General features: G+C 49.2%; 1 protein-coding gene across 2 annotated transcripts; it reads right to left on the bottom strand.

Annotated features, from left to right (window-relative positions):
- On the bottom strand, nt 1-25,652 carry HTR1D (5-hydroxytryptamine receptor 1D). Of its 2 annotated transcripts, XM_063784807.1 has the most exons (3): nt 25,441-25,568; nt 15,295-15,438; nt 1-3,098 (listed from the first exon to the last, which is right to left on the bottom strand). In XM_063784807.1, the coding sequence occupies exon 3, from the start codon at nt 2,317-2,319 to the stop codon at nt 1,186-1,188; it is 1,134 nt and encodes a 377-aa protein (XP_063640877.1). In that variant the 5' UTR covers nt 2,320-3,098; nt 15,295-15,438; nt 25,441-25,568; the 3' UTR covers nt 1-1,185. The 2 variants fall into 2 exon arrangements, with proteins under 2 accessions (XP_063640877.1, XP_009448699.1); XM_009450424.5 differs by lacking the exon at nt 15,295-15,438 and having other exon boundaries at nt 25,441-25,652.
- Between the last annotated feature and the right edge of the window lie 544 nt (nt 25,653-26,196).

Raw genomic sequence — 26,196 nt, 5'->3', positions numbered from 1 at the left:
TGGCCATGATGTCTCATGCTTTTTATTTGATAAGACTCAACATCTCTAATGAGTTTTCAGATCTCTAATGAGAAAGAGATGTTAAAAAAAAATTCAGAAAAAAAATTCAGAATGGTGTCCCACTCAAAGCTTGCGGGGGGTGGGGGGTGGGCGTCTAAAGCCGGTCAATCTACCTCAAAGGGGTGATCATGGGTTTCAACTTCAGAATGTGAAGATGGCGCAGGCATATTGGGGAAGAAGGAAGGGTACAGGGTAGTCAATCTGGTCCCAACCATCCTACCCCCGCTACCCCTAACTTCTGAATCTCTCTCCAAGTCACTCTATATCATCGGCACTGCAAATACTGACTTTCTCTTCACGGACAACTGGGAGAGATTTAATCTAAGAAAGACTCAGTGGAAGAAACGCATGGATATTATTTTCCAATCAAGGTGCCACACAGAATGGAGACCCATCCTGGCTCCAAATTCTCTTTCAATTCAGGTCATTAATCTTATCCACCCTCCTTTAAGCTCCGTATAGATCTCAGGTAGACCAGAGAGCCTTCCCTTTGAGTCTGGGGTCTTTTCTATAATCAGTTTCTCACCTGAACTGTATCAACCAGGAATCTCGTAGGTCACACACTTCTTCCAACAAAGAGGAACTGTGAAAACATTATGTTGGCCAGGCACAGTGGCTCATGCCTGTAATCCCAGCACTTTGGGATGCCAAGGCGGGCAGATCACGAGGTCAAGAGATCGAGACCACCCTGGCCAACATGATGAAACCCCGTCTTTATTAAAAATACAAAAATTAGCTGGGCCTGGTGACACACGTTTGTAGTCCCAGCTACTCTGGAGGCTGAGGCAGAATCTCTTGAACCCGGGACGCGGAGGTTGCAGTGAGCTGAGATTGTGCCACTACACTCCAGCCTGGTGAGAGGGCAAGACTCTGTCTCAAAAAAAAAAAAAGAAAGAAAATATTATGCTAAGTAGTGAAATCTTCAGTCCTGCCCCCCGCCCCCCACCACCTACAGCTCTTTCAGAAGTTAAGAAAACAACAGGAAAAAGAACAATTCTGTTGATTGAACCAAGACTCAAGATATCATGAATTAATCCAAGTCTCAGAAAATAATTTAAAAAAAAAAAGACAATCCCGATGAGGTTACAGGACACAAAAGATAACAAGAGTCATCACCGAATAAGACTAGGAGGCCTTCCGGAAAGGGACAATTTTCTGAAAAGCTTGCCGAAACTCTTCATTAAACACAGTGTAGATTATTGGATTGATGAGGGAGTTTAAATAGCCTAGCCAGGTGAAGAAGTCAAAGAGCGCCGGGTGGATCCAGCAGGAGTCCCGGCAGATGGGGAGGACCAGAGACACCACGAAGAAGGGCAGCCAGCAGATGATAAAGGCCCCCAGAATGATGCCCAGGGTTTTAGTGGCTTTCCTTTCTCGAGCAGCAGAAATCCTCTTGCGTTCCAGGGCACTGTCAGCAAGCTTGATTTTCACGTGGTTGAAAAAGAGAGGGGAGCCAGCCGAGTGCGAGTGCCCCTCATGGAGGCTGGAGTTGAGCGAGCAGAGCGAGGACCCCGCAGAGCCTGTGATGAGGTGGGCCGTGGTGAAGCGCTTCCCATAGAGTGAGGGTGGATTCAGGATGCGGTTCCGGGCAGCCCGGTAGATCCGGCCATATAGGATGATGAGCAACACCGAGGGAATGTAGAAGGCCCCACAGGTGGAGTAGATGGTGTAGGAGATCTGAGAGGTGTTCACCAGACAGTCCGACATCTCCTCCTGGGCCTTGGCCTGCCGCCAGAAGAGCGGAGGGATGGAGATGCAGATGGAGATGGCCCAGACAATGGCAATCATGGTGGCCGCGTGGCCAGCCGTCCTGCGTTTACTGTATTCCAGGGCATCTGTGATTGCCCAGTACCTGTCCAGAGCAATGACACAGAGATGCAGGATGGAGGCTGTGCAGCACGTGATGTCAGAAGACAGCCAGATGTCACACAAGATTTGGCCAAAGTTCCAGGTGTGGGTGATGGTATAGGCGATGCTGATGGGCATGACCAAGATGGAAACCAAGAGGTCGGTGGTGGCCAGGGAGCCAATCAGGTAGTTGGCAGGGGTGTGGAGCTTCCTGGTGAGTAAGATGGTGGTGAGTACAAAGGCATTGGAGAGGACTGTGGCCAGTGTGATGATGGAAAGGACCACGGCAAGGGAGATCTTGAGCGCCTGGAGGGTCCTGGGATCCCAAGCCTCTGAGGTTTCTGTGGCATTCAGGGATCTGTTGGAGGCCTCCTGGGGAAGGCCTTCTGCTGACTGGTTCAGTGGGGACATGCTAGGTGGCTCTCTCTTCCCACAGACCTCCACACATTTGGCTCCTTCCTTCAAGGTTGTCCTGACAACAGAGCAAAGTCATCCTTCTGCTTCGCACTGGTGGGAGCCGTACACCAGAACAGACCACAGTGAAAAGGTCTCAAGACCAGACTATTCTCTAAGTACAGCTGCAATAAAATAAAATTAAATAATAATAATAATAATATTAAACAAGACCGGACTATCTGAAGAATGCTGAGACAACTACCAGCTGGTAGTTAAAGGTCTTTCCTAAACCACAGGAATCCCAAGATGTCTCAGGGTCCTGGAACTTTTCCCAGCAGATGGTCATGCCCAGGGGACACATGCTGAATTTGTTAGACAATTATCAGGGGATCACACCCAGGTGGGCAATGCCCTGGGATTCTTGCCTTTGGCATCTGGCTCTTTTCAAAGCTTGAGACATTCGTGTGTTTAATGAGAACTTCAGAATTCCCCTCACAGTAATTGAAACGATTCTGGATTTAGGGTTGCTTCTGAGGAGCTTTTAAAACTAGACACAAAAAGAAGTTCCAGCTGATTCAGAGAAGCAGTCCAGTCAGCACAGCAGCTCGCGGTTTTCCCAGGTTCATCTTGACGCATCCTGAGCTACTTAACTTCGGTTCCTATCCCACTGATCGTTTTAGAGCCTGAACAGACAAAACATCCTGGTTACCAAGACTCGAAGAATGCATAAGCTGGGACCAGGCAAAACAAACAGATCACTGTGGGCTCACAGAGCAGGGACACGTTCAGAAGATCTGGGATTTAAAAAAGAAAAAAAATAGAGTTAGGTTCTAGAAGGACAATGTGGAAGCCTGAAATGAACTGTATGATTAAAAAGATACTACTTAAAGCTGGCCATGGTGCTGTGAAACTGGCATTCTAAAAAGTATCAGAATACAGGGAGGGTGATGTGCCCCACCCATGCAATTCCCAGAGGGGACGAAGTGTCGTAGCTTTTGGAATCATCACAAGCTTGTTAGAAGTACATGAAATCAGCTCTGTAAGTTGTGAATCAGAAAGCATCATTTTATTTATTTAGCAACAATGGAAACAAAATAAAACTGTACACAGGGAACGATAAAGGCCATCAGGAAAGAAACCAAATTGTTACAATGTATTTCTCTACAAAGGTATGGAGGGGAGGGTGGCCTTTTTTCTACTCATTTGAATTTTCCAAATGTCCTATAGTGAGCATGAATAATTTTTTTTTTTTTGAGACAGAGTCTCGCTCTGTTGCCAGGCTAGAGTGCAGTGATGCAATCTCGGCTCACTGCAACCTCTGCCTCCTGGGTTCAAGCGATTGTCCTGCCTCAGCCTCCCAAGTAGCTGGGACTACAGGCACATGCCATCACGCCCAACTAATTTTTGTATTTTTAGTAGAGACAGGGTTTCACCATGTTGGCCAGTCTGGTCTCAAACTCCTGACCTCATGATCCGCTGCCTCGGCCGCCCAAAGTGCTGGGATTACAGGCATGAACTACTGTGGCTGGCCCCTTGAAGCTTTTTCAGACCTTGTCCTATGTACCTTTTCTTCTCGTTGTTCATTTGAATCCTATATAATAAATCAGTAATTTTAAAAATCATTTGTTTATTTATTCATTTTGAGATAGGATCTAGCTCTGTCCCCCAGGCTGGAGTGCAGTGGCATGACCACAGCTCACTGCAGCCTCGACCTCCTGGATCAAGTGACCCTCCAACCTTAGCCTCCCAAGTAGCTGGAACTACAGGTGCACACCACCGTGCCCAGCTAATTGTTTTTTATTTGTTTGTTTGTTTTCACAGAGGCAGGGTCTTGCTATGTTGCCAGGGCTGGTCTCAAACTCCTGGACTTAAGCGATCCTCCAGCCTTGACCTCCCAAAGTGCTGGGATTACAGGTGTGAGCGGCTTTAGCTTCTTAACGTTTTAAAAATCAATCACCAGCTGGGTGCGGTGGCTCTTGACTGTAATCCCAGCACTTTGGGAGGCCGAGGTGGGTGGATCACCTGAGGTCGGGAGTTCGAGACCAGCCTGACCAACATGGAGAAACCCCGTCTCTACTAAAAAAACAAAATTAGCCGTGCGTGGTGGTGCATGCCTGTAATCCCAGCTACTCGGGAGGCTGAGGCAGGGGAATTGCTTGAACCCGGGAGGTGGAAGTTGCAGTGAGTCAAGATCGTGCCATTATACTCTAGCCTGGGCAACCAGAGTGAAACTCTCCCAAAAAAAAAAAAGAAGCAGCAGCTAAACCTGCAATGCAGTATTTTCCCTCCCACTCCCCAAATTTGTGTGTGCTTCATTAAAAAAAAATCTGCCTGGAGGAGAGGGGAAAGCCTCAATTTAAGAAAACCAATCCTAAGCCACCAACTCCAAAACATATATTACAGTTTAAAGGATATTGTAACAATATCTTTTGAAGAGCTCTTGCTATATTCCAGGCACTGAGCTAGCTTTGGGGCTAAGAGTCATCCAACCTGTAAAGTGGGCAACGTGGCTCCCAACTTATAATGACCCGACCAATGCTCAGAGAGCTGATGTCACCTGCCCAAGGCCACCTGGCTGGAAGTGGAAAAACCAGGTCCAGAGCTCTCAAGAAATTTCTACCCTTGCCTACATTGCCTCAGTTGAGGATGAAAAGCCTTAAGGCATGCGTGTATAGCTGGTGTGATGACTCCCTCCTGCCCCCACTCGCCCCAGGCTCCACCCCAAAAGCCTCCGGCTGAAGTTTTGCTCCCATTTTGGTTCACGTGGAAAATGTGAACTCTGGTTGGCTCATTTGAAACTTTCTTCCCTGCAGACAGTCTGGGTGACTGAGGTGCGTCATTTCCCAAGGAAGCCTGGTGTGCCTGCCCCACAAACTCATGCGGTCACTCCTTGAGTTCCAAGCATTCCAGTGACCTAATTTCAGTGAAAGGCCTGGGTTCAGAAAGGCTCAAGGGGCTGGTGTGTGTGTAAGCCCTCCAGCCCTCGGCAACATCTTGGGAAAAGGGACAGGGACACAGGGACAGGAGCAGACAGACTTGGTTAGGAAGGCTAGACTGTAGCTTTGCAAGAAGTAACACAATTCAGAGGCTATCTCCCCTCCTGCCTGCTATCCTTCCCCATTGTGAACAAAGGTAGGAGAATTTCTCATAATCTAGCTACCTTTGGAGACATGGACTGTAGCTCTATAAGCAACTGTCTCTTTCCCGTCACACTTCAAATAATAAAATAAAAAATACAGGCCAGGCATGGTGGCTCACACCTGTAATCTCAGCACTTTGGGAGGCTGAGGCGTGTGGATCACCTGAGGTCAGGAGGTCGAGACCAGCCTGGCCAACATGGTGAAACCCCATCTCTACTAAAATGCAAAAATTAGCTGGGCATGGTGGTGGGCACCCAGCTACTCGGGAGGCTGAGGCAGGAGAATCACTCGAATCCGTGAGGCAGAGGTTGCAGTGAGCCAAGATTGCACCATTGCACTCTAGCCTGGGCGACAGAGCAAGACTCCACCTAAAAAAAAAAAAAAAATTAAAATGACAATGAAGGCCGGGTGTGGCGGCTTATGCCAGTAATCCCAACACTTTGGGAGGCCCAGCTGGGAGGATCGCTTGGGCCCAGGAGTTCAAGACCAGCCTGGGCAACATAGCAAGACTATCTATTTTAAACAAAAGAAAAAAGAAAGAAAAATTAAAATGACAACAAGATACCATTTTCACCTAGTAGAAAAGTACAACATTTTAAATCTGATCATCTCATGTCAGTTAATAAGAGTGTGGAGCTTGGGAGACTGAGGCAGGAGGACTGCTTGAGCCCAGGAGTTCAAGATCAGCCTGGGCAACACAGTGAGATCCTGTCTCTTAAAAAAAAAAAAAAGTGTGGGCCGGGAGCAATGGCTCACGCTTGTAATCCCAGCACTTTGGGAGGCCGAGGCAGGCGGATCATGAGGTCAGGAGATCAAGACCATGGTGAAACCCCGTCTCTACTAAAAATACAAAAAAAAAAAAAAATTAGCCGGGCACAGTGGCGAGCGCCTGTAGTCCCAGCTACTCGGGAGGCTGAGGCAGGAGAATGGCGTGAACCCAGGAGGAGGAGCTTGCAGTGAGCCGAGATCGCGCCACTGCACTCCAGCCTGGGTGACGGAGCGAGACTCCGTCTCAAAAAAAAAAAAAAAAAAAAAGTGTGGAGCAATTTTCTACCACTAGTAGAGTAAAAATTGGAGAAACTTCATAAGCAAACAATGTGGTATTATTTCATAAAACTAAAGATGTGATGACTACCTCATGATTCAGCAATTCCGCTGCTGGGTATGCATGGCAGAGAAACTCTTCTGTGTTCACTAGAAGACAGCAACAAGAATGGTCCTAGTAGCATGAAATAGCAAACAACTAAAAACAACCAAACGTCCATCAACAGCAGAATGGTAGCATATGGCGTATTCCTATGATGGAGGGCTACAGAGAAGCAAAACAGAGTAAACCACAGCTACACATACCAAAATGGTGATTGTCACAAACAAGGCAGAGTGCCAAAGTCAAAAACACGCAAGAAGAAACAAACTGTTAGGGAGATAAATATATGTGGCAAAACCATAAGGAAAAGCAAAGAAATTATAAATATAAAATTCAGGATAGTGGTTACTCCTGGAGGGAAAAGGAAGAAGGAATATAATCATAAAGGGTTTTAAAAGTTTCAATTATGTTCTTTTCACGATCTCGGCTCACTGCAACCTCCACCTCCCAGGTTTAAGCAATTCTCCTGCCTCAGCCTCCCAAGTAGCTAGGATTACAGGTGTGTACCACCATACCCGGCTAATTTTTGTATTTTTTTTTTTAGTAGAGATGGGGTTTCGCCATGTTGGCCAGCCTGCCTTGGCCTCCCAAAGTGCTGGGATTATAGGCGTGAGCCACCATGCCAGGCCTTTTTGAGAAAGGGTCTCACTCTGTCACCTAGGCTGGAGTGCACGGGCATGATCACAGCTCACTGCAGTCTTGACCTCCCGGGCTCAAGTGATCCTCCCACCTCAGCCTCCTGAGTAGCTGGGACCACAGATACACACTACCACTCCCAAGTGATTTTTAAATTTTTTTGTAGAGGTGGGGTCTCCCTATGTTGTCCAGGCTTGTCTTCAAACTCCTGGACTCAAACAATTCTCCCACCTTGGCCTTCTAAAGTGCTGGGATTACAGGTGTGAGCCGCCACGCCTGGTCTTTTTTTTTTTTTTTTTTTTTTAGAGAGAGGGTCTTGCTCTGTCACCCAGATATAGTGGCACAGTCATAGCTCACTGCAGCCTTGAACTTCTGGGCTCAAGTGATCCTCCCAACTTGGCCTCCCAAAGTTGGGATTATAGGCATCAGCCACCATGCCCAGCCTGATGTTGTATTTTTTAAGTAGGTGGTGAGTACATTAATATTAATTGTTATTCGTGTGTGTGTGTGTGTGTGTGTGTGTGTACTGCTTTGTAGGGAATGATGTATTTGTGATTTTTCTTTCTTTCTTTCTTTTTCTTGAGGGGGAAGGAGTCTTCCTCTGTCACCCAGCCTGGAATGCAGTGATGCAAATCTTCGCTCACTGCAACCTCCACCTTCCGGGTTCAAGTGATCCTCCCACCTCAGCCTCCTGAGTAACTGGGACTATGAGCACGTACCACCATGCCTGGCTAATCTTTGTATTTTTAGTAAATATGGGGTTTCACCATGTTGGCCAGGCTGGTGTTGAGTTCCTGACCTCAGGTGATCTGCCCACCTCAGCCTCCCAAAGTGCTGGGATTACAGGCATGAGCCACCATGCTCGGTAGTATAAGTAATTTTTCTCAATCTATTTTGTATATTATGAAAAAGAACCCTATCACCAGCAATAATATATTGATACATTAATACCTATTGATAATTTTTAGTGCAGAAGATCTGCACTCTGGTCCCAGCTCTGCCACTGACCAGCTGGGTAACCATGGGCAAAGCACAGCCTCTTTGACCCTTAGTTACTTCCTTGGTGAAATGGGAACAAAAGCCTGGCTCTGCTGTCCGAAAGGAGTATTGAGTAGCGCCAGCAAGATCATGTATGTGTTGTGTTGTAAACAGTGGAGTCCTGAACAATTGTCATGATGCTAACAAAGAAGGAGTACAGTGGCTAAGAGCAGGCATTCTCAGCTCCCAATTCCTATTGCTTCGCTTTCTTGCTGTGGCCACTGGGCAAATCACTTCACCTCTCTGAGCCTGCACAGCCTCAGTGATGGAGATGATAATCCAAATCTCACAGGAGTTTGGGGAGAACTGTCAATATCATGGAAACCAAATGCTCAACATAGTCAATGGTTTCTTTTTGTTTGTTTATTTATTTATTTCTTTATGGATAGGGTCTCCCTGTGTCGCCCAGGCTGGTCTCAAATTCCTGGCCTCAAGTGATCCTTTCACCTTGGCCTCCCAAACTGTTGGGATTATAGACCTGAGCCACCATGCCTGGCCTTGTAGTAAAATGGTGACCACAAATGTGACCTCTCTGGTTCTCTATGGTGCATCCAACCAAATTCAGGTCTCCAGGCAACAAGATCACTTCCCTCACCAGAAACAAAGTATCACTGCCCGTTTTGGTGACAGATGTCTGCCATTGTCAGAAACCCAGACATACCAAGGAGCTTCCTCCCTGCCCACCCATTTTCCCAGGGGCCATGACAGCAGCAGCAAAAGCAAGGACCTTTCTCGGCCCCCACCTCCACCTCCAGGCCACAGCATCTCCCCTGAAGTCCAGATCACATGGACTCCAGCCACACCATGCCTCTCCCAGCTCTGGCATCTCTGAAGAGGGGTGGAAAGAGAAAAGCAGACAGACAGACTTATGTCCCAATCCCAGCCTGTTCCAGAGACCACTTTTGATCACAGCTGATTGGACCAGGGTGGACATGTGACCCAAAATGAGCCAATCAGATTCTCTCTTGGGAATTTAGAATGGAGACCATGGGGAGCTGGGCTGGATAGAAGATGGGGGAAGATAAATCTGCAGGCCAAGGGTCCTGAGGCTGGAGTCAGGCCGCAGCCTTTACCAAAGCCAAGGAAGGTTTTGGGGGAATAGAAAAGCCAAAGGTAAACAAAAAGCAGGTCTGTAGAGAGGGGCAGGAGAATGGAGCAGAGAAAGAAGCTGAGGGAGAGGAACCACCTGTCCTGGGAGAGGAGAATGAAGGAGGCTTCCAGGCCAGGGAATACTCCTTCCCATCCCTGTATGTCCATGAGCGACCTTCTATCCAGGAAACCTCATTTGTACCAACTCATGTTTTCCCAGCTGAGCCAGTTTACATGGACACAGCAGCCTCTGAGAAATGGTAGTAAGACAGGGAACTTTCTTCTTCTTCTTTTTCATTTTAAGAGGCAGGGACTTCCTCTGTTGTCCAGGTTGGAGTGCAGTGGCATGATCATGGCTCTCACTGCAGCCTCGATCTCCCAGGTTCAAGTGATCCTTCCACCTCAGCCCTCCAAGTAGCTGGGACTACAGACACAAGCCACCATGCCCAGCAAATTTTCAATATTTTTTTGTAGAGATGGGGTCTTCCTGTGTTGCCCAGGCTGGTATGGAACTCCTGGGCTCAAGTGATCCTCCTGCCTCAGCCTCCCAAAGTGCTGGGATTAGAGGCTGAGCCACTGTGCCCAGCCAACACAGGGGACTTTTGGTTCCTTCCCACCAACCAATCCCTACTGTGGGGTCCAAGTCCTTTCACCTCCTGGACCCTTCTTCCTCATCTGTAAATTGGGATAATGACATTTTTCACCCAGAATTGTGATGCGGCTTCACTGAAGTAGGGAGAACATGCCTAGCACAGTGGCTGGCACACAGCAGGTGTTTTTTTAATTTTTGTTTTATTTTTCGTGTTTTTTGTTGTTGTTGTTGTTGTTTTGTTTGTTTGTTTGTTTGTTTTTTGAGACAGAGTCTCACTCTGTTGCCCAGGCTGGAGTATAGTGACCCAATCTCAGCTCACTGCAACCTTTGCCTCCCAGGTTCAACCTATTCTCCTGCCTCAGCCTCCTGTGTAGCTGAGATTACAGGTATGCACCACCACGACCGACTAATTTTTCTATTTTTAGTAGGGGGTTTCACCATGTTGGCCAGGCTGGTTTCGTACTCCTGGCCTCAAGGGATCTGCCCGTCTGAGCCTCCCAAAGTGCTGGGGGATCTACCCGCCTCGGCCTCCCAAAGTGCTGGGGTTACATGCATGAGCCACCGCACCTGGCCAGCAAAAGCTGGCCTCTTACAAAAGCAAAAGCTGGCCTCTTACAAAAGCTTCCTATCCAGGGCTCATTCAGCCTGCAGGAAGATCTGTTGCCTCCACTTTCTGAGGGCTCTTTAACTAAGTGAGTCATAAAACCTTGCCAGGAACAAAAAGGATGTATGGGTTTAATGTGTCCTTAGAAGCCAGTCTCATCTTTTTGGAAGAAAAAAATAAGGCTCTGTGATAAAAAGATTTGTTGCAGTAGAATACATCCCCCACACAGTAATTTGTGGCTGTTCTTTCTGTAGAAGCTGTGTACACAGATGAGTGAGCTCTGGATGGAGAAATCACTCTGCACAAATCAGGACAGGGCTTTATATTTTACAAAATGCACCCACAGGTGTTATTTCATCTCATTCTCTCTCCTGCATGGGACCTCCTACAGCCTCAGTTTTCTCCTCTGCAAAAATCAGGGTATCAAGTCTACCTCCCAGAGATATAATGAGGATTGGATAGAATACATGTGGGAAGAATCTGGAAAGTTTCTTCCTTCTTTTTTTTTTTGAGACAGAGTCTCACTCTGTCACCAAGGCTGGTGTGCAGTGGGGCAATCTCGGCTCAATGCTACCTCCGCCTCCCAGGTTCAGGCGATTCTCCTGTCTCAGCCTTCGGAGTAGCCGGCCACCACGCCTGGCTAATTTTTTAATTTTTAGTAGGGATGGGGTTTCGCAATGTTGGCCAGGCTGGTCTCGAACTACTGACCTCAGGTGATCCCCCACCTCGGCTTCCCAAAGTGCTGGGATTACAGGCATCAGCCACTGCGCCCGGCCAAATCTGGAAAGTTTTAACACGGGTATGGGTGTGTGTGTACGTGTATGCATCTCCCCCATCTCATGCTCTCTCTTTCCACCTGTATCTGAGTGCCAGTTTTAAAATCTAATCACTATCTTGAGGTGTAAGCAAATCAGTCTTGCACCTCAGTTTCTCTAATCATAAAATCTGGAAAATGAGCAGGGCATGGTGGCTCACGCCTGTAATCCCAGTGCTTTGGGAGGATGAAGTGAGATCACTTGAGGCCAGGAGTTTGAGACCAGCATGAGCAACATAGCGAGACCTCATCTCTCCAAAATATTTAACAATTAGCCAGGCATGGTGGCATGCATCTGTAGTCTTAGCTACTTGGGAGGCTGAGGTGGGAGAACTGCTTGAGCCCAAGAGTTTGAGGTTACAGTGAGCTATGATGGTACCACTGCACTCTAGCCTGGGCAACAGAGTGAGCCCCTATCTTAAAACAAACAAACAAAAACCTCTGTGAAACATAGAAAATAAAAAGTCACCAAACTTCCAGCCCAGTACTTCCATTCCTAGCTGTACACCCAAGAAAAACATGTATGTACATCCACCAAAAGATACATGCAAGAATTGTTCACAGCAGCACTATTCATAACAACCCCAAATTAATTGTTCACAGCAGCACTATTCATAACAACCCCAAATTGCAAACTACCTAAACAAACATCTACAGTAGAATGGGGCCAGGCACAGTGGCTCATACCTATAATCCCAGCACTTTGGGAGGCCGAGGCAGAAGGACTGCTTGAGGTTAGGAGTTTGAGACCAGCCTGGGCAATACAGGGAGACCGTCTCTAGAAAAAAATGTTAAAAAAAATTAGCGCTTGCCTACTGCCATGTAAGACATGACTTTGCTCCTCCTTGGCTTTTCACCATGATTGTGAGGCCTCCGCAGCCATGTGGAACTGTGAGTCAATTCAGCCTCTTTCTTTATAAATTACCCAGTCTCTTTTTTTTTTTTTTGAGACGGAGTCTCACTCTGTCACCCAGGCTGGAGTGCAGTGGCACAATCTCGGCTCACTGCAAGCTCCGCCTCCCAGGTTCACGCCATTCTCCTGCCTCAGCCTCCCGAGTAGCTGGGACTACAGGCACTGGCCACCACGCCTGGATAATTTTTGTATTTTTTAGTAGAGACAGGGTTTCACCGTGTTAGCCAGGATGGTCTCGATCTCCTGACCTCGTGATCCACCCGCCTCGGCCTCCCAAAGTGCTGGGATTACAGGCATGAGCCACCATGCCCGGCCACACTCATTTTTTTCATGTGGAAAATGCGAACAATAACAGCACCAATGTCACATGACTGTCACATGAGTGACAGGTAGGTGACTTGCCCAAGATCACATGGCAGTTTAGTGTCCCTCTCAGCTCAGCTCAATGCTTCTACTGCCCTGTGCCACCTCTCCCTGCCCCCATCAAAAGGAGTATTTTTTTTTGTCCGTTGATTCTGGGTTCAGCATGGACTCGCTATGGCCAACAGAATGAGGCAGAAGTGACAGTAAGCCAGTGCCAAATGTAGTCCTCTAGAGGCTGTGCATGTTTCTGCTTGCGCTCTGTCATTGCAGTCCCTGGGCTATGCGCACTGGTCCCTGCAGGGAGAGACAAGGACATGGAGCAGAGCTGTTCCAGCCAAACCCGGCCTAGAACAGAGCCTCTCACACACCAGCAGACACATGTGCGAGCCCAGCTAAGATCAGCAGAAATACCCAGCCAAGGGTATCTATCCAGAGGAAAAGAAGTCATTATACAAAAAAGATACTTGCACATGCATGTTTATAGCAGCACAATTCGCAACTGCAAAATCATAGAACCAACCCAAATGCCCATCAATCAACAAGTAGATAAAGAAACTGTGATTTATACGATGGAATACTATCCAGTCATAAAAAGGATTGAATTAACGGCATTTGCAACTACCTGGATGAAACTGGAGACTATTATATTCTAAGTGAAGTAACTCAGGAATGGAAAACCAAACATTGTATGTTCTCACTGATATGTGGGAACTAAACTATGAGGATGCAAAGGCATAAGAATGATACAATGGACTTTGGGGACTTGGGGGGAAGGGTGGGAGGGGGTAAGGGATAAAAGACTACAAATAGGGTGCAGTGTATGCTGCTTAGGTGATGGGTGCACCAAAATCTGACGAATCACCTCTAAAGAACTTATTCATGTAACCAAATACCACCCGTACCCCAATAACCTATGGGAAAAAAAAGAAATATCCAGCCAAGTTCAGATTAAATCAGCCAACCTCCGAATACATGATTTGTAGTAATAAATGCTGTTGTTTTAATTCACTGAGTTTGAGGGTAGCTTGTTACACAGCAATGCCAATTGATAAAGTCCCTTCATTCATTAAGTGTGTGTTTTTGTTTTATTTTTGAGACAGAGTTTCACTCTTGTTGCCCAGGCTGGAGTGCAATGGCGCTATCTTAGCTCATTGCAACTTCCACCTCCCGGGTTCAAGTGATTCTCCTGCCTCAGCCTCCCGAGTAGCTGGGATTACAGGCATGCGCCACCAGGTCCAGCTAGTTTTGTATTTTTAGTAGAGATGGGGTTTCATCAGTTGGTCAGGCTGGTCTCGAACTCCTGACCTCAGGTGACCCACCCTCCTCAGCCTCCCAAAGTGTTGGGATTACAGGCGTGTGCCACTGCACCTGGCCTCTTCATTCATTGAATGACTTGATTCTGTCCATTCTACTGCCCACACCTAACTGTGCCTTGACTCTTCTCTCCCCCTCCACTCCCACTGCCATTGTTCTGTTTCAGGAGAGTGAAACCATCCTTCTTGGCTTCAATGGTCTCCCAGCCTCTACCCCTGGCTCCTCTCCATTCTCTAACCATATCCCACCCAGAATCTTCCTTCCTTTCTTTCTTTTTTTTTTTTTTTTTTTTGAGATGGAGTCTCGCTCTGTCACCCAGGCTGCAGTGTGCAATGCAGTGGTGCGATCTCGGCTCACTGCAAGCTCCACCTCCTGGGTTCACGCCATTCTCCTGCCTCAGCCTCCCGAGTAGCTGGGACTACAGGTGCCCACCACCATACCCAGCTAATTTTTTTGTATTTTTAGTAGAGACGGGGTTTCACCGTGGTTTCGATCTCCTGACCTCGTGATCCACCCACCTCGGCCTCCCAAAGTGCTGGGATTACAGGCGTGAGCCAGTGCGCCGGGCCCAGAATCTTCCTTTCAACTAACAGTCTGACCAGGTCACTCCCTTAAAATCCTCCAGTGGCTCCCACTGCACTTGGGATTAAGCCCAGTCTTCACAGCTTGGTTTAAGAGACTCTTCATGAACTGGTGTTTCCTTCCATCTCCAGCCCCATCTCCCAGCATAGCTGGCTGTGACCTGCATACTCCAGCAGCACAGACCTGCCTGTTCTTCTGCCAGTACCCTCCTGCCATACCCCAGGCTCCGGTGCTGTTTCCTGCTGATCCTTTGTCCCTGCTGTGTCCTCTGACTGGAAAATGTCCTTTCTTCAGTCCCCTGGCTGCCTAATTCCAAGTCACCCTTCAGAGCTAGGCTCTGGTGTCTCCCCAGGAAGCCTTCCCTAACCTCCCCCCAAGCCCAGCTTGGCTCAGGTACCCCTTTCCTGAGAGCCCGCCACCCTAGCTCTCACCATATTAGACTGACTCTGACACAGTAACAGGAGCTCCTTGAGTGTAGGGACCATGTCTCATTCACCCCTATAGCCCTGACGCCTGGCCCAGAGCAAGGGATCAATACCCGTCTATGAAAGGCTCCAGGAACTGGTGGGGAATGGGCCCTGAGAACAGAGCACACGCCTGAGAGGCAGAGGCCCTGGGCTTTAGCTTGGCTTTGCTGCTAACTTTCTGTGTGACCTAAGATAAGTCAGTTCCTCCTCCGAGCCTCAGTTTCTCCAACTTGAAAATGAGGTAGTTGGACCAGATCAGAGATTCTCTTGGTGAGCATCAGAACCACCTACCTTGAAGAGCTTTAAAAATACAAGTCAGGCCGGGCACAGTGGCTCACATCTGTAATCTCAGGACATTGGGAGGCCAAGGCAGGCAGATCACTTGAGGTCAGGAGTTCGAGACCAGCTGGCCAACATGGAGAAACCCCGTCTCTACTAAAAAAAAATACAAAAATTATCTGGGTGTGGTGTGTGGTGGTACGTGCCTGTAGTCCCTGCTAGTCAGGAGGCTGAGGCAGGAGAATCACTTGAACCCAGGAAGCAGAGGTTGCAGTGAGCTGAGATCGTGCTACTGCACTCCAGCCTCGGTAACAGAATGAGACTCCATCTCAAGAAAAAAAAAAATCTGTTAAAAACAACAACAGATATCTAGGCCTCACCCTCCAGGGGGCAGAGCCCAGGCACTGATTTTTGAAAACTTCTCAAGTGCTTCTAAGGTAAAACCAAGATGAAAAACCACTGGCCTGGATGATACCTAGTTATCTTCATCACTGACAATTTGGCTACCTTAAAAAAGTCAAAGACAGGTGAAACCTGTTTTCAAGGCCTTTGCAATGCTTAGGGAAATAAGAGGCCCCCAGTGCCTTCCTGCTTTCAGCCTTGCACTGGATCTCTACAAGTCTTCAACAGGCAAGAGACCACCTCAAACAACCAAACACACTGTTAAAAGCCAAGAGCCTCTTTTTTTTTTTTTTTTTTTTGAGGCGGAGTCTTGCTCTGTCACCAAGACTGGAGTACAGTGGTGCGATCTCAGCTCACTGCAACCTTTGCCCACCAGGGTCAAGCAATTCTCCTACCTTAGCCTCCTGAGTAGCTGGGATTACACCATGTACCACCACACCTTGCTAAATTGTGTATGTTTTTAGTAGAGACAGGGTTTCACCATGTTGGTCAGGCTGGTCTCGAACTCTTGACCTCAGGTGATCCGCCCACCTTGGCCTCCCAAAGTGCTGGGATTATAGGTGTGAGCCACTGCACCCGGCCTGCAAGAGCCTTTGAAGTTAACAACTCACTATATTCGCCCATGCTGTGGGAAAGTGGGTAAAGAGGTTTTAAATTCTTACCATCTGGCCAGGCACGGTGGCTCATGCCTGTAATCCCAGCACTTTCGGAGATGGAGGTGGGCAGATTGCTTGAGCCCAGGAGTTCAAGACCAGCCTGGGCAACATGGCAAAAGCCCATCTCTACAAAAAATACAAAAATTAGCCAGGTGGCTGGGCATGATGGCTCATGCCTGTAATCCCAGCACTTTGGGAGGTCGAGGCGGGTGGAACACCTGAGATCAGGAGTTTGAGACCAGCCTGACCAACATGGTGAAACTCTGTCTCTAATAAAAATACAAAAGTAGCTGGGCATGGAGGCACATGCCTGTAATCCCAGCTACTTGGGAGGCTGGGGCAGGAAAATCGCTTGAACCCAGGAGGCGGAGGTTGCAGTGAGCCGAGATCATGCCATTGCACTCTAGCCTGGGCAACAAGAGCGAAACCCCATCTCAAAAGAAAAAAGAAAGAAAGAAAGAAAAAAAAATTAGCCAGGCATGGTGTCTCAAAAGAAAAGAAAAGAAAAGAAAAATCACCAACTGCTCCTATTATTACTAATTGGGGGTGGGGGAAATGAATTAGTGCACCCATTTTACAGACAAAGAAACTGAGGTCCAGTGAGGTAAAATGACTGGCTCCCAGCCACACAGGTAATATATGGCACAGCTGGGATTGAGAGCCAAAGTTCAGAAATAAAATAGCCACTATTGGCCATGTGTGGCCATTGGGCACTTGAAATGTAGCCCCTGAGATGTACCTGGTTCAAAAAAAGAATGTAAAAAAAGAATATAAAATATCTCACTAATAAATGTATTAGTTACATGTTGAAATGGTAATATTTTGGGTGCAGTAGGTTAATAGAATATATAAAATTTTCACTTTTTTTTTTTTTTTTTTTTTTTGAGACAGTCTTGCTCTGTCACCCAGGCTGGAGTGAAGTGGCACAATCTCAGCTGACTGCAACCTCTTCCTCCCTGGTTCAAGCAATTCTCCTGCCTCAGCCTCCTGGGTAGCTGAAATTACAGGTGCGCACCACCAGCATGCCCGGCTAATTTTTGTATTTTTAGTAGAGACAGGGTTTCACCATGTTGGCTAGGCTGGTCTCCAACTCCTGACCTCAGGTGATCCGCCCGCCTCGGCCTCCCAAAGTGCCTGGGTATATAGGCGTGAGCTACCGCACCCAGCCTAGTTTCACTTTTTAAAAATGTGGCTACTTTGAAATTTCCTAAATTGAAAAATCACATTTGTCACTCATGTTATATTTCTATAGGTCAGTCCTGCTCTAGCAGTGGCTCTCAGTACAGGTGATATTGCTCCCTAGGGCTCACATCAGGAGTCTGTCCTCAGGGAACTGCATTTCCAGGGAGGGGGTTGGGACAGTAGGGAGGGAGGGGGGGGGCGCTATGTGGGCATGGGGATGAGGAGGGGTCATAATGGCCCCAGTAGTAAAGTAGTGGCCAACATTTATTGAGAGTTTACTATCTGCCAGGCACTGTTCTAAGCTTCTCATGTATTAACTCATTTAAGTCTGACCGCAACCCTCTGTAGTCAATCCTATTATTATTATCAATTATTCCCACTTCCCAGGGGAGGAAAGTGAGGCTCAGAGAAATGGCTTGCCTAAGACCCCGGAGATAGGGCACTGTGGATCTAGGATTGGAATCTGGGCTTGCCCGACTCCATGCTCCACCATCCATAAAAGGTGCCAGGTAAAGTCAATTCCACTTCCTTCTTTCCACAAATACCTACCCCACACATTCAAGAAATCTGTACTGGGTACCTGTGATGTGCCAGGCTCCATCACTATCACCTGAGCAGGCCCTCTCTCTGACAGGCCTGGTGACGGCAGCTTGGCACAACCCAAAGGAAGGGGAAGGAAGTGGTGACTGTGGCACTTCTCACACTTGAATGTGTACATGCTTACCTAGGGATCTTATTAAAAATGAGGATTCTGATTCTGTGGGTCTGCAGGGTTTTGTTTGCTTGTTTGTTTTGGGACAGGGTCTCACTCTGTCACCCAGGCTGGAGTGCAATGATGTGATCTCGGCTCACTGCAATCTCCCAGGTTCAAGTGATCCTCCTGCCTCTGTTTCTTTAGTAGCTGGGACTACAGGTATGTGCCACCATGCCCGGCTAATTTTTGTAGTTTTAATAGAGACAGGGTTTCACCATGTTGGCCAGGCTGGTCTCAAACTCTTGGCCTCAAGTGATTCACTCGCCTCGACCTCCCAAAATGCTGGGATTATAGGCGTGAGCCACCACGCCCAGCCACGTCTGCAGTTCTGACAAGCTCTCAGGTGATGCCTGCCACACGGTGGTTGTGTGAGGGGTAGCAGTAGTGTCAGCCCTGGGATTTCAGAAGGGTATCAGGATGTCAGATGGGAAGGACTCTTAGGAATCATCTAGTCCGACTCCCTCATGATGCTGACAGGAATTGGGCTCAGAGAGGGCAAGACACTTGCTCAAGGTAACACAGTGTGTTACAGGCTGAGACCAAGTCTTCAGACTCCCACCAGGGCTCCTTCTACTGGCTCCTGCTTGCAACAGGAATTTGAAATGAAAGAGAGAAAGCTCTCAGGCCCATTTCACACTATATGCTTCCGGCATTTTCAAGTCTCCCCCCAGCTCTCATCTGAGTTTCCACACCAGGTGAGTAATCCTGGGAGCCGACTGGCAGGGCTGACCATACTTTGCAAGAAGCCTTTAGAACTGCATCCCCCCTATACTGGAGCCCAACCTCTCTCTTCTCTTCTCCCCCAGATGCTGCACACCTGGGTCTGCAGAGAACACTTTGAGCTGATGGAGTGAATATTTCCAGGACAGAGGAGAAGCTATCTTCTCTAGACTGGATAAACAAGGTACTAACAACAGGAATTCATTTTCTTGAAACCAAACACCAAATTTGTTAGTGTTTACAGGATACAAACTTGCTATTCATCATGTGCTTTTTCTTCTGGGAGCCACAATACAGGTGTGATTCAGAGCACAAGCTTTGGAGCTAGATACAGCTATGGAGTCAGGTAGACTGAACTCACGTGTCAGCTCAGCCGTTTTTCTAGCTTTGTGACCTTAGGCAAGTTACTCAACCTCTCTGTTTCCTCATCTATTCAACTACAATATACTTAAAGCCTACCACATGTTGGCATGAGCAATGCAGATGTGGACTCTCCTCTTAGGAGGACTTACAATGGCCCTGGGGAAACGATCCTGCAATGAGGACCACAGATATGATGAGGATAACGGTGGGGCATGCAGGGAGCTATGGGAAGGAAAGTAGGGGGGCAGGTAGCCTGCTGCAACCCTGAGGCTTCACTGTGAAAGTGGCTTTGAAGCTGAGCGTGGGAGGACAAATAAAATTAACAAGTGAAATTGAAATTTCATACCATGTCCTGAGTTAAAAACAAGGAATTAGCAAGTGAAGAGAAGCTGGGTCCAATGATACCTATTCCACAGGATTGAACCTTGGAGAACTCTTCCCTGCAATACACTCCAAATCCTTTTTATGTATGTATGTATGTATGTATTTTTATTTATTTATTTTTAGGCAGGCTCACTCTCTCTGTTGCCTAGGCTGGAGTACAGTGGCACGATCGTGGCTCACTGCAGCCTCAACCTCCTGAGCTCAAGCCTTCCTCCTGCCTCAGCCTCCCAAGTTGCTAGAACTGCAGGTGCACCATCATGCCTGGCAAATTTTTAAAAATTTTTTTATAGAGATGGGGTCTCCCTATGTTGCCCAGGCTGATCTTGAACTCCTAGGTTCAAGTGATCTTCCTGCCTCAGCCTCCCAAAGTACCAGATTACAGTTGTGAATCATCATGCCCAGCCCCAAATCCTTTTCTACATTTCCTATTGTTTACCTATCCAGAGATCACACAGCCCGGTCATTTCCTCTCATCCTCCTATTCACCTGGACTGAACAAAAGACCCCACCTCCAGCCCACCTCTTGGCTGAGACCTTTGGCTGCAAAAACATTGCAGTTCTGTCACTTCCTTGAGTCTCTGCGCAGGCTATTCCCTCTATCTGCTCATCTCCCCCACCCTCTCAGGAAGTTTCCTGGTAACTAGGGAGGGACCTGATCACTTCCCTTCTCTCCACGCCACTGGTCTTCTAATGTATACATCACACTGGACTCCCCTGGACTGGAATCTCTTGCCTACCCCACATCTGTCTCCTTGCTGGACTTGAGTTCTGGAAGGAAGGGGCAACTCATGCCATGAAGCCCAGTGCCCTGTGTGTGGGTGCCCATCCCTCTCACCTACCATCCAGCTCCAACTTCACTCTCAAGACCAAGTTTAACTCTCCCCTCTTTACTGAAACTTGTCCTCCTCCTTCTGCCCAAGTGGAGCCAGCCTCTCTCTGTGCCAACACAGTGCCTCGTGTTTAGGATTTGTAATACACATCTCATTATCCTGCAGTCCAATCCTGCAGGGATACGGCTTTGTTCATAGCTATATATTTTAGGCTTAATACTTACAGATGCTGAGATTTACTCAAAGAATGAATAAAAAAAGAATACTGACAGTTTCACCTTTCTTTGACCCCTCTCTCTGTACCTCTGGCCCCAAATATCCTTTGGTCATCCCTCCTTTATGTCCCACAGGGGCTCCAAACTCAAGCCACCTCACTCACAGCAAGCCCTCCTGAGTGCCTCTTTTTTTTTTTTTTTCTTAAGACGGGAGTCTCACTCTGTTGTCTAGGCTGGAGCACAGCGGCTCAATCTCCACTCACTGCAACCTCTGCCTCCCGGGTTCAAGCGATTCTCCTGCCTCAGCCTCCCAAGCAGCTGGGATTACAGGTGCATGCCACCACATCCAGCTAATTTCTGTATTTTTGTAGAGACAGGGTTTCACCATGATGGCCAGGCTGGTCTCGAACTCGTGACCTCAAGTAATCCACCTGCCTCAGCTTCCCAAAGTGCTGGGATTACAGGAGTGAACCACCATATCTGGCCAGCGCCTCTTTTGTAGCAGACCTTATCCTGTTCTTCCACACCTAGCCCAAGCTTTGAATTCTTCCTTACTCTCTTCCCCAGCACTTAACCAGTTATTTCATAAAAACAATAAGGGTTGGGAGGCCGAGGCTGGCGGATCATGAGGTCAGATCAAGACCATCCTGGCCAACATGGTGAAACCCCGTCTCTACTAAAAACACAAAAATTAGCTGTGCATGGTGGCGTGCGCTTATAGTCCCAGCTACTTGGGAGGCTGAGGCAGGAGAATCGCTTGAGCATGTGAGACAGAGGTTGCAGTGAGCTGAAATCGTACCATTGCACTCCAGCCTGGGCGACAGAGCCAGACTCCGTCTAAAAACAAAACAAAACAAAAACAATAAGGAAGCAGAGGCTCACATATCAATGGCAAAGTCTAGGGTCTTTCTCTTAATAGGCCAGACCTTTCACTCCCCTACACATTCTGTATTCTCTCCCTTGTCTTCACTAAACATGTTTGGGGCATTCGTGTCTTAGTTCAGGCTGTTCCATCTGCCTAGAAGAGCAATCTTTCCCATTCCCTTTCATACATATCTGTTGTACTCCTGTCTGCTTTCTAAATTTTGTTTGTTTGTTTGTTTTTTAGAGATGGGGTCTCATCATGTTGCACAGGCTAATCTCAAACTCCTGGGCTCCAGCAGTTTGCCCACCTGGGCTTCCCAAAGTGGTGGGATACAGGTGTGAGCCACGCTACCCAGCCCCTCTCTCTGCTTTCTGAGGTCCTTTTCAAAAGCTACCTCCTCCAGGAAGTCTTCCCTGGACAACTGAGTGCAAAATCTCTCTCCTTTAAGCCCTCTCCCGACTCCAGGTTTGTTTGTGTCTCTCATTGCCTACTGCTGGAAGTTCCTTGAAGATTTACCTATTTTCTTCCCACTCCAGTGTTCAGAGCACAGTAGATTGGCAAATAATAGGAAATAACTTCTCTTGTAAGGCTCAAGTAGGCCCTGGAGAAAGATCAGTATTTCCTCTTCTCCATTTAAAGTTTTTGGCTGGGGGCAATGGCTCACGCCTGTAATTCCAACATTTCGGGAGGCTGAGGTAGGAGGATCACTTGAGCTCAGGAGTTCAAGACCAGCCAGGGCAACATGGCGAAACCCCATCTCTACAAAAAATACAAAAATTAGCTGGGCGTGATGGTGCGTGCCTGTAGTCCCAGCTACTCTGGAGGCTGAGGTGGAAGGATGTCTTGAGCCCAAAAGGTGGAAGTTGCAGTGAGCCCAGAGTGCACTGCTGCACTCTAGCCTGGGTGACAAAGCCAGACTCTGTCATCATTCATTCATTCATTCATTCATAAATAAATACATTTCTCCAACAGCTCCCACTTCACTCTGAATAAAATTCAAAACTCCCATGGCTTACAAGGCCCTACGTGATCTGCTGCCACCCCGGCCGTCTCTCTGACCTCATCTCCTACCAGCTGCCCGTCTTAAATATCACCCCTTTGGCAACACCTTGACCAGCCAACATAAAGCACCTCCCCTCCTCCACCACATCACCCTGGTTTATGCTAATTTTAGCACTTAACCTGATCTGATATTTTCTGCCTGTTTGTTTATTGCGTATCTTTCCCCACACACCCTCCACCTGCCCCATGCCCTGCTAACATACACCTCCTATCTAGCTCATCCCTATATCCCCAGAGCCTAGAACAGTGCCTGGCTGAAAATAAATAGGTGGGTCAACAGCCTGAGGAGCGATCTGGGCTAGAGGCATACATGTATGAGTCATGTGCATAGAGGTGATAACTAAAGCCAATGGGGTGGGTGAGATCACCCAGAGAGAGTGTCTACTAGGAGAGGAGCAGAGGGCCTGGGGGAGCAGAGCATCTAAGGGCTGTAGAAAGGAGAATGAAGCCGCAAAAAGATGAGGGAACAACGTAACAGTGTCAAGTCACAGGGGCCCAGAGAAGAGAGTGTTTTGGGGAGAAGAAACGGTCAGCAGTGTCAACTGCTGCTGAGAGCAGTGAAAGACTGAGCAGGCCAGGCTCCATGGCTCATACCTGTAGTCCCAGCATTTTGGGAGGCCAAGGAGGGTGGATTCTTTGAGCCCAAGAGTTCGAGGCCAGCCTGGGCAACATGGCGACACCCTGTCTCTACAAAAAATGCAAAAATTAGCCAGGCATGGAGTCGCATGCCTGTAGTCCCAGCTACTGGGGAGGCTGAGGCAGGAGGATCACTTGAACTCAGGAGGTTGAGGTTGCAGTGAGCCATGATCACACCACTACACTCCAGCCTGGGTGACAGAGCACCACCCTGTCTCAAAAACAAAAACAAATAAGCAAAAAGACTGAGTGGTGTCTGCTGAATTCAGCTTCCTGGAAGACATGGCTGACCCCTGCCCCTCTGTGGGCCTTAGACGGGAAACATCTGTGCAATGAAAGAGACCTCTCAGGTCTGGGAACTCCATACTCTGAGAATCTGTATTTCTGCTCACATTCACATCACTCTCACCAAAAAGAATAGTCATCCATCCATGGCCTAGGAGAGAAGAGATGACCCAGTGCTCCCGCCCTCATTATTGATCTGTCAGGTAACTGACAAACTCTAAGGAAGCATCTCTGTTTTTCTGGCCCTGTACTAGGTTCTGGAAGGCAGTGAGCCAGCAGGCAGGCCTGGGACTGGGAAGCCAGCACTAGGGCTCAGGGCTTCTGTGGCTGCAGAGACATGATCTCCATCCCCCACCCACGGGCTGCACTGGGACTTACTTGTTCATGAGATCAAAGCCTTGGTCTGACAGCAGGGCCCTGAAGTGCTTGTAGAGGCTGTTGTAGGGGTAGAGGGCCTAGCCCCTGCCAGTCAAGTCCAGCTGGCCTGGTCCCTCCCTCCTAGCCACCCTCTAGGTCCCAGCTTCCTGGATGTCTCAATGACAAAGGCTGCCTACTTCTCCCCACCAGTGGAGCAGGACTAAAGACTGAAAAAGGCTGGCTACCCCAATGGCCTCACTTGCTGCTGATAAAGTGTCCCCAAATGTCCTTGTGAGGAGGGCTGAGACCCCAGCCAGTGGCTGTGTGATCCAGAGGACAGCACAGACCCACACCACGGGCTCAACTGGAAAACACTGGAAGCTGGTTGCAAGGAAGAGTGGAGCGGTTGCTGCTGCTGCTACTCAGAGAAATGATGGCCACTAGTGGCTGAGCTCTGGTTTGGAGCCAGGGGCTGTGCTGAGTGACAATCCCATTAGATTTGTACAGTAAGCCTGTGGGGTGAGAATTGTTGTCCCCACTTCATATGGGAGGAAACCACACCTCAAAGAAGGTAAGGGCTTTCCTGAGATCACACAGCTAGTAGGTGGCCAAGGCCAGTTTGCTAATGCAACCACCCTGACTGAGAGCCCTGCTCTTAATCCCGAACTTTCCCAGACCTGGGGACTTTAGTCTTAGATTCTTCTACTGGTAGTGTGACCTTGGGCAAGACGGATTCCCCACTCTCCCCATTTGTAATAAAGCAGATTTCTCAGTGCCCTTCCAGTTCCGGCATTATGTGATTAGTTAGGATTTATACAGAACTTTACAGTTTCTAAAAAAAGCATCTAGCGGGGATCTCACTTATTTCCACGGACCCTACAAGGTGAGAGAATGCACCTCTATTTGACAGACGTGCAAACTGAGGCTTGGAGAGATGCAGTGACCTGCCCAAGGTCACAGAGCCGGTCAGCCCCAGCCTGGAGCCAGCCGGGGCTCCACACCGGACCCCCTTCAACTCCCTCCAGAGAGGGGAGGCCCCTCCGCGGCGCCGCGCCCGAACCTGGCCAGCAGGGGGCAGCGCCCGGCTTCCCTTGGCGCCCGGGGCCCCTCGGGGGGCGTCGCGGTCCCCGGCCCCGGGGTGCTTCCTGCCCCTCCAGTTCTCGCCTGGGCGCTGGGCACCCCCAACGCGCGCGTGGGATCCCGCAGCCTCCCCGGGCGCTGCCTCAGTCCTCCCTTTTCTCCCGGGTCTCTGGACGGCGACCCCCGGTGGCCTCCCTCCGGCCGGGCAGGTCCTCCGGGGCCCTCTCCCTGGCGCGCGCCCGTCCGAGGGCACAGAGAGGCGGGACGCCCCGGGCCCCCGAGGCCCCAGGAGGGGCGCCGCTCCCGGCCTCAGTTCCCCGCGGACGGCCGCTGGGGCCAGGCTGCAGACGCGGCCCCTAGAGCTTACCCGCTGCCCAGCGGGCAGGTGCGCACACCCGGCGTACCCGCCCGATCCACTTCCTCGCGCGGCGTCTCCCCGTCGCGGCCGCCTTGTCTCCGCCGCTACCCTCGCCGAGCTCGGGGGCCGCCCGCCCCGCCGCCCCGGGGCCCTTCCCGGCTCGCGCCCTCGCGATCCCGCACCTGCCTCCGCCCCTCCCAGCGCCCTGCGGCTCCTTCTCCGCGCTCCCCTTCCCGCGCCCGCCGCTCCTCCTTGCTCCCTCCTCCAGCTCCTCCCTCGCCGGGCTCCCTCCCTACTCGGCCCCCCGCCCGCCCGTAGGAAGGCTTGGCCCCCGGCCTCCCCGCTCGGGCTGGTCCGGAGCTCCGAGCCCCGGCCTGCGACTCGTAGCAGCCCCCGCCCAGCACCTGGGGTGGGTACGCGCAGCGGAAGGGAGGTGGAAAAGGCCCCGGGCCAGCGCTCTCCGGCCCCCACCTGTAGGAGGGCAGGTGGGCTGGCTCTGGGGTAGGGGTCTGCAGGGAGGTGTGCCATGCCCAGAGACACTTGGTGAAAGTCCAGCCTCCCCTATCCGTCCGGGTCCCCCGTGTTCATTCCTAGTTGGATTTTTGTTTTCTTCGTCTAACAAATATTGATTGATCTACTGTGTCAGGCATGTTCTAGGCACTGGGGATACAGCAGTGAACAAAACAGAGGTAGACCTAAGGGAGCTTCCGTTCTGTTGTGGGGAGACAATACATTTAATACGCAAAATGCATAAAATATTTATAG

The sequence above is a fragment of the Pan troglodytes genome, chromosome 1, assembly GCF_028858775.2.
Source record: "Pan troglodytes isolate AG18354 chromosome 1, NHGRI_mPanTro3-v2.0_pri, whole genome shotgun sequence".
NCBI classification, from domain to species: domain Eukaryota; kingdom Metazoa; phylum Chordata; class Mammalia; order Primates; family Hominidae; genus Pan; species Pan troglodytes.
Note: the sequence above shows the minus strand (reverse complement) of the source record. Positions and strands in the feature narration are given on the sequence as shown.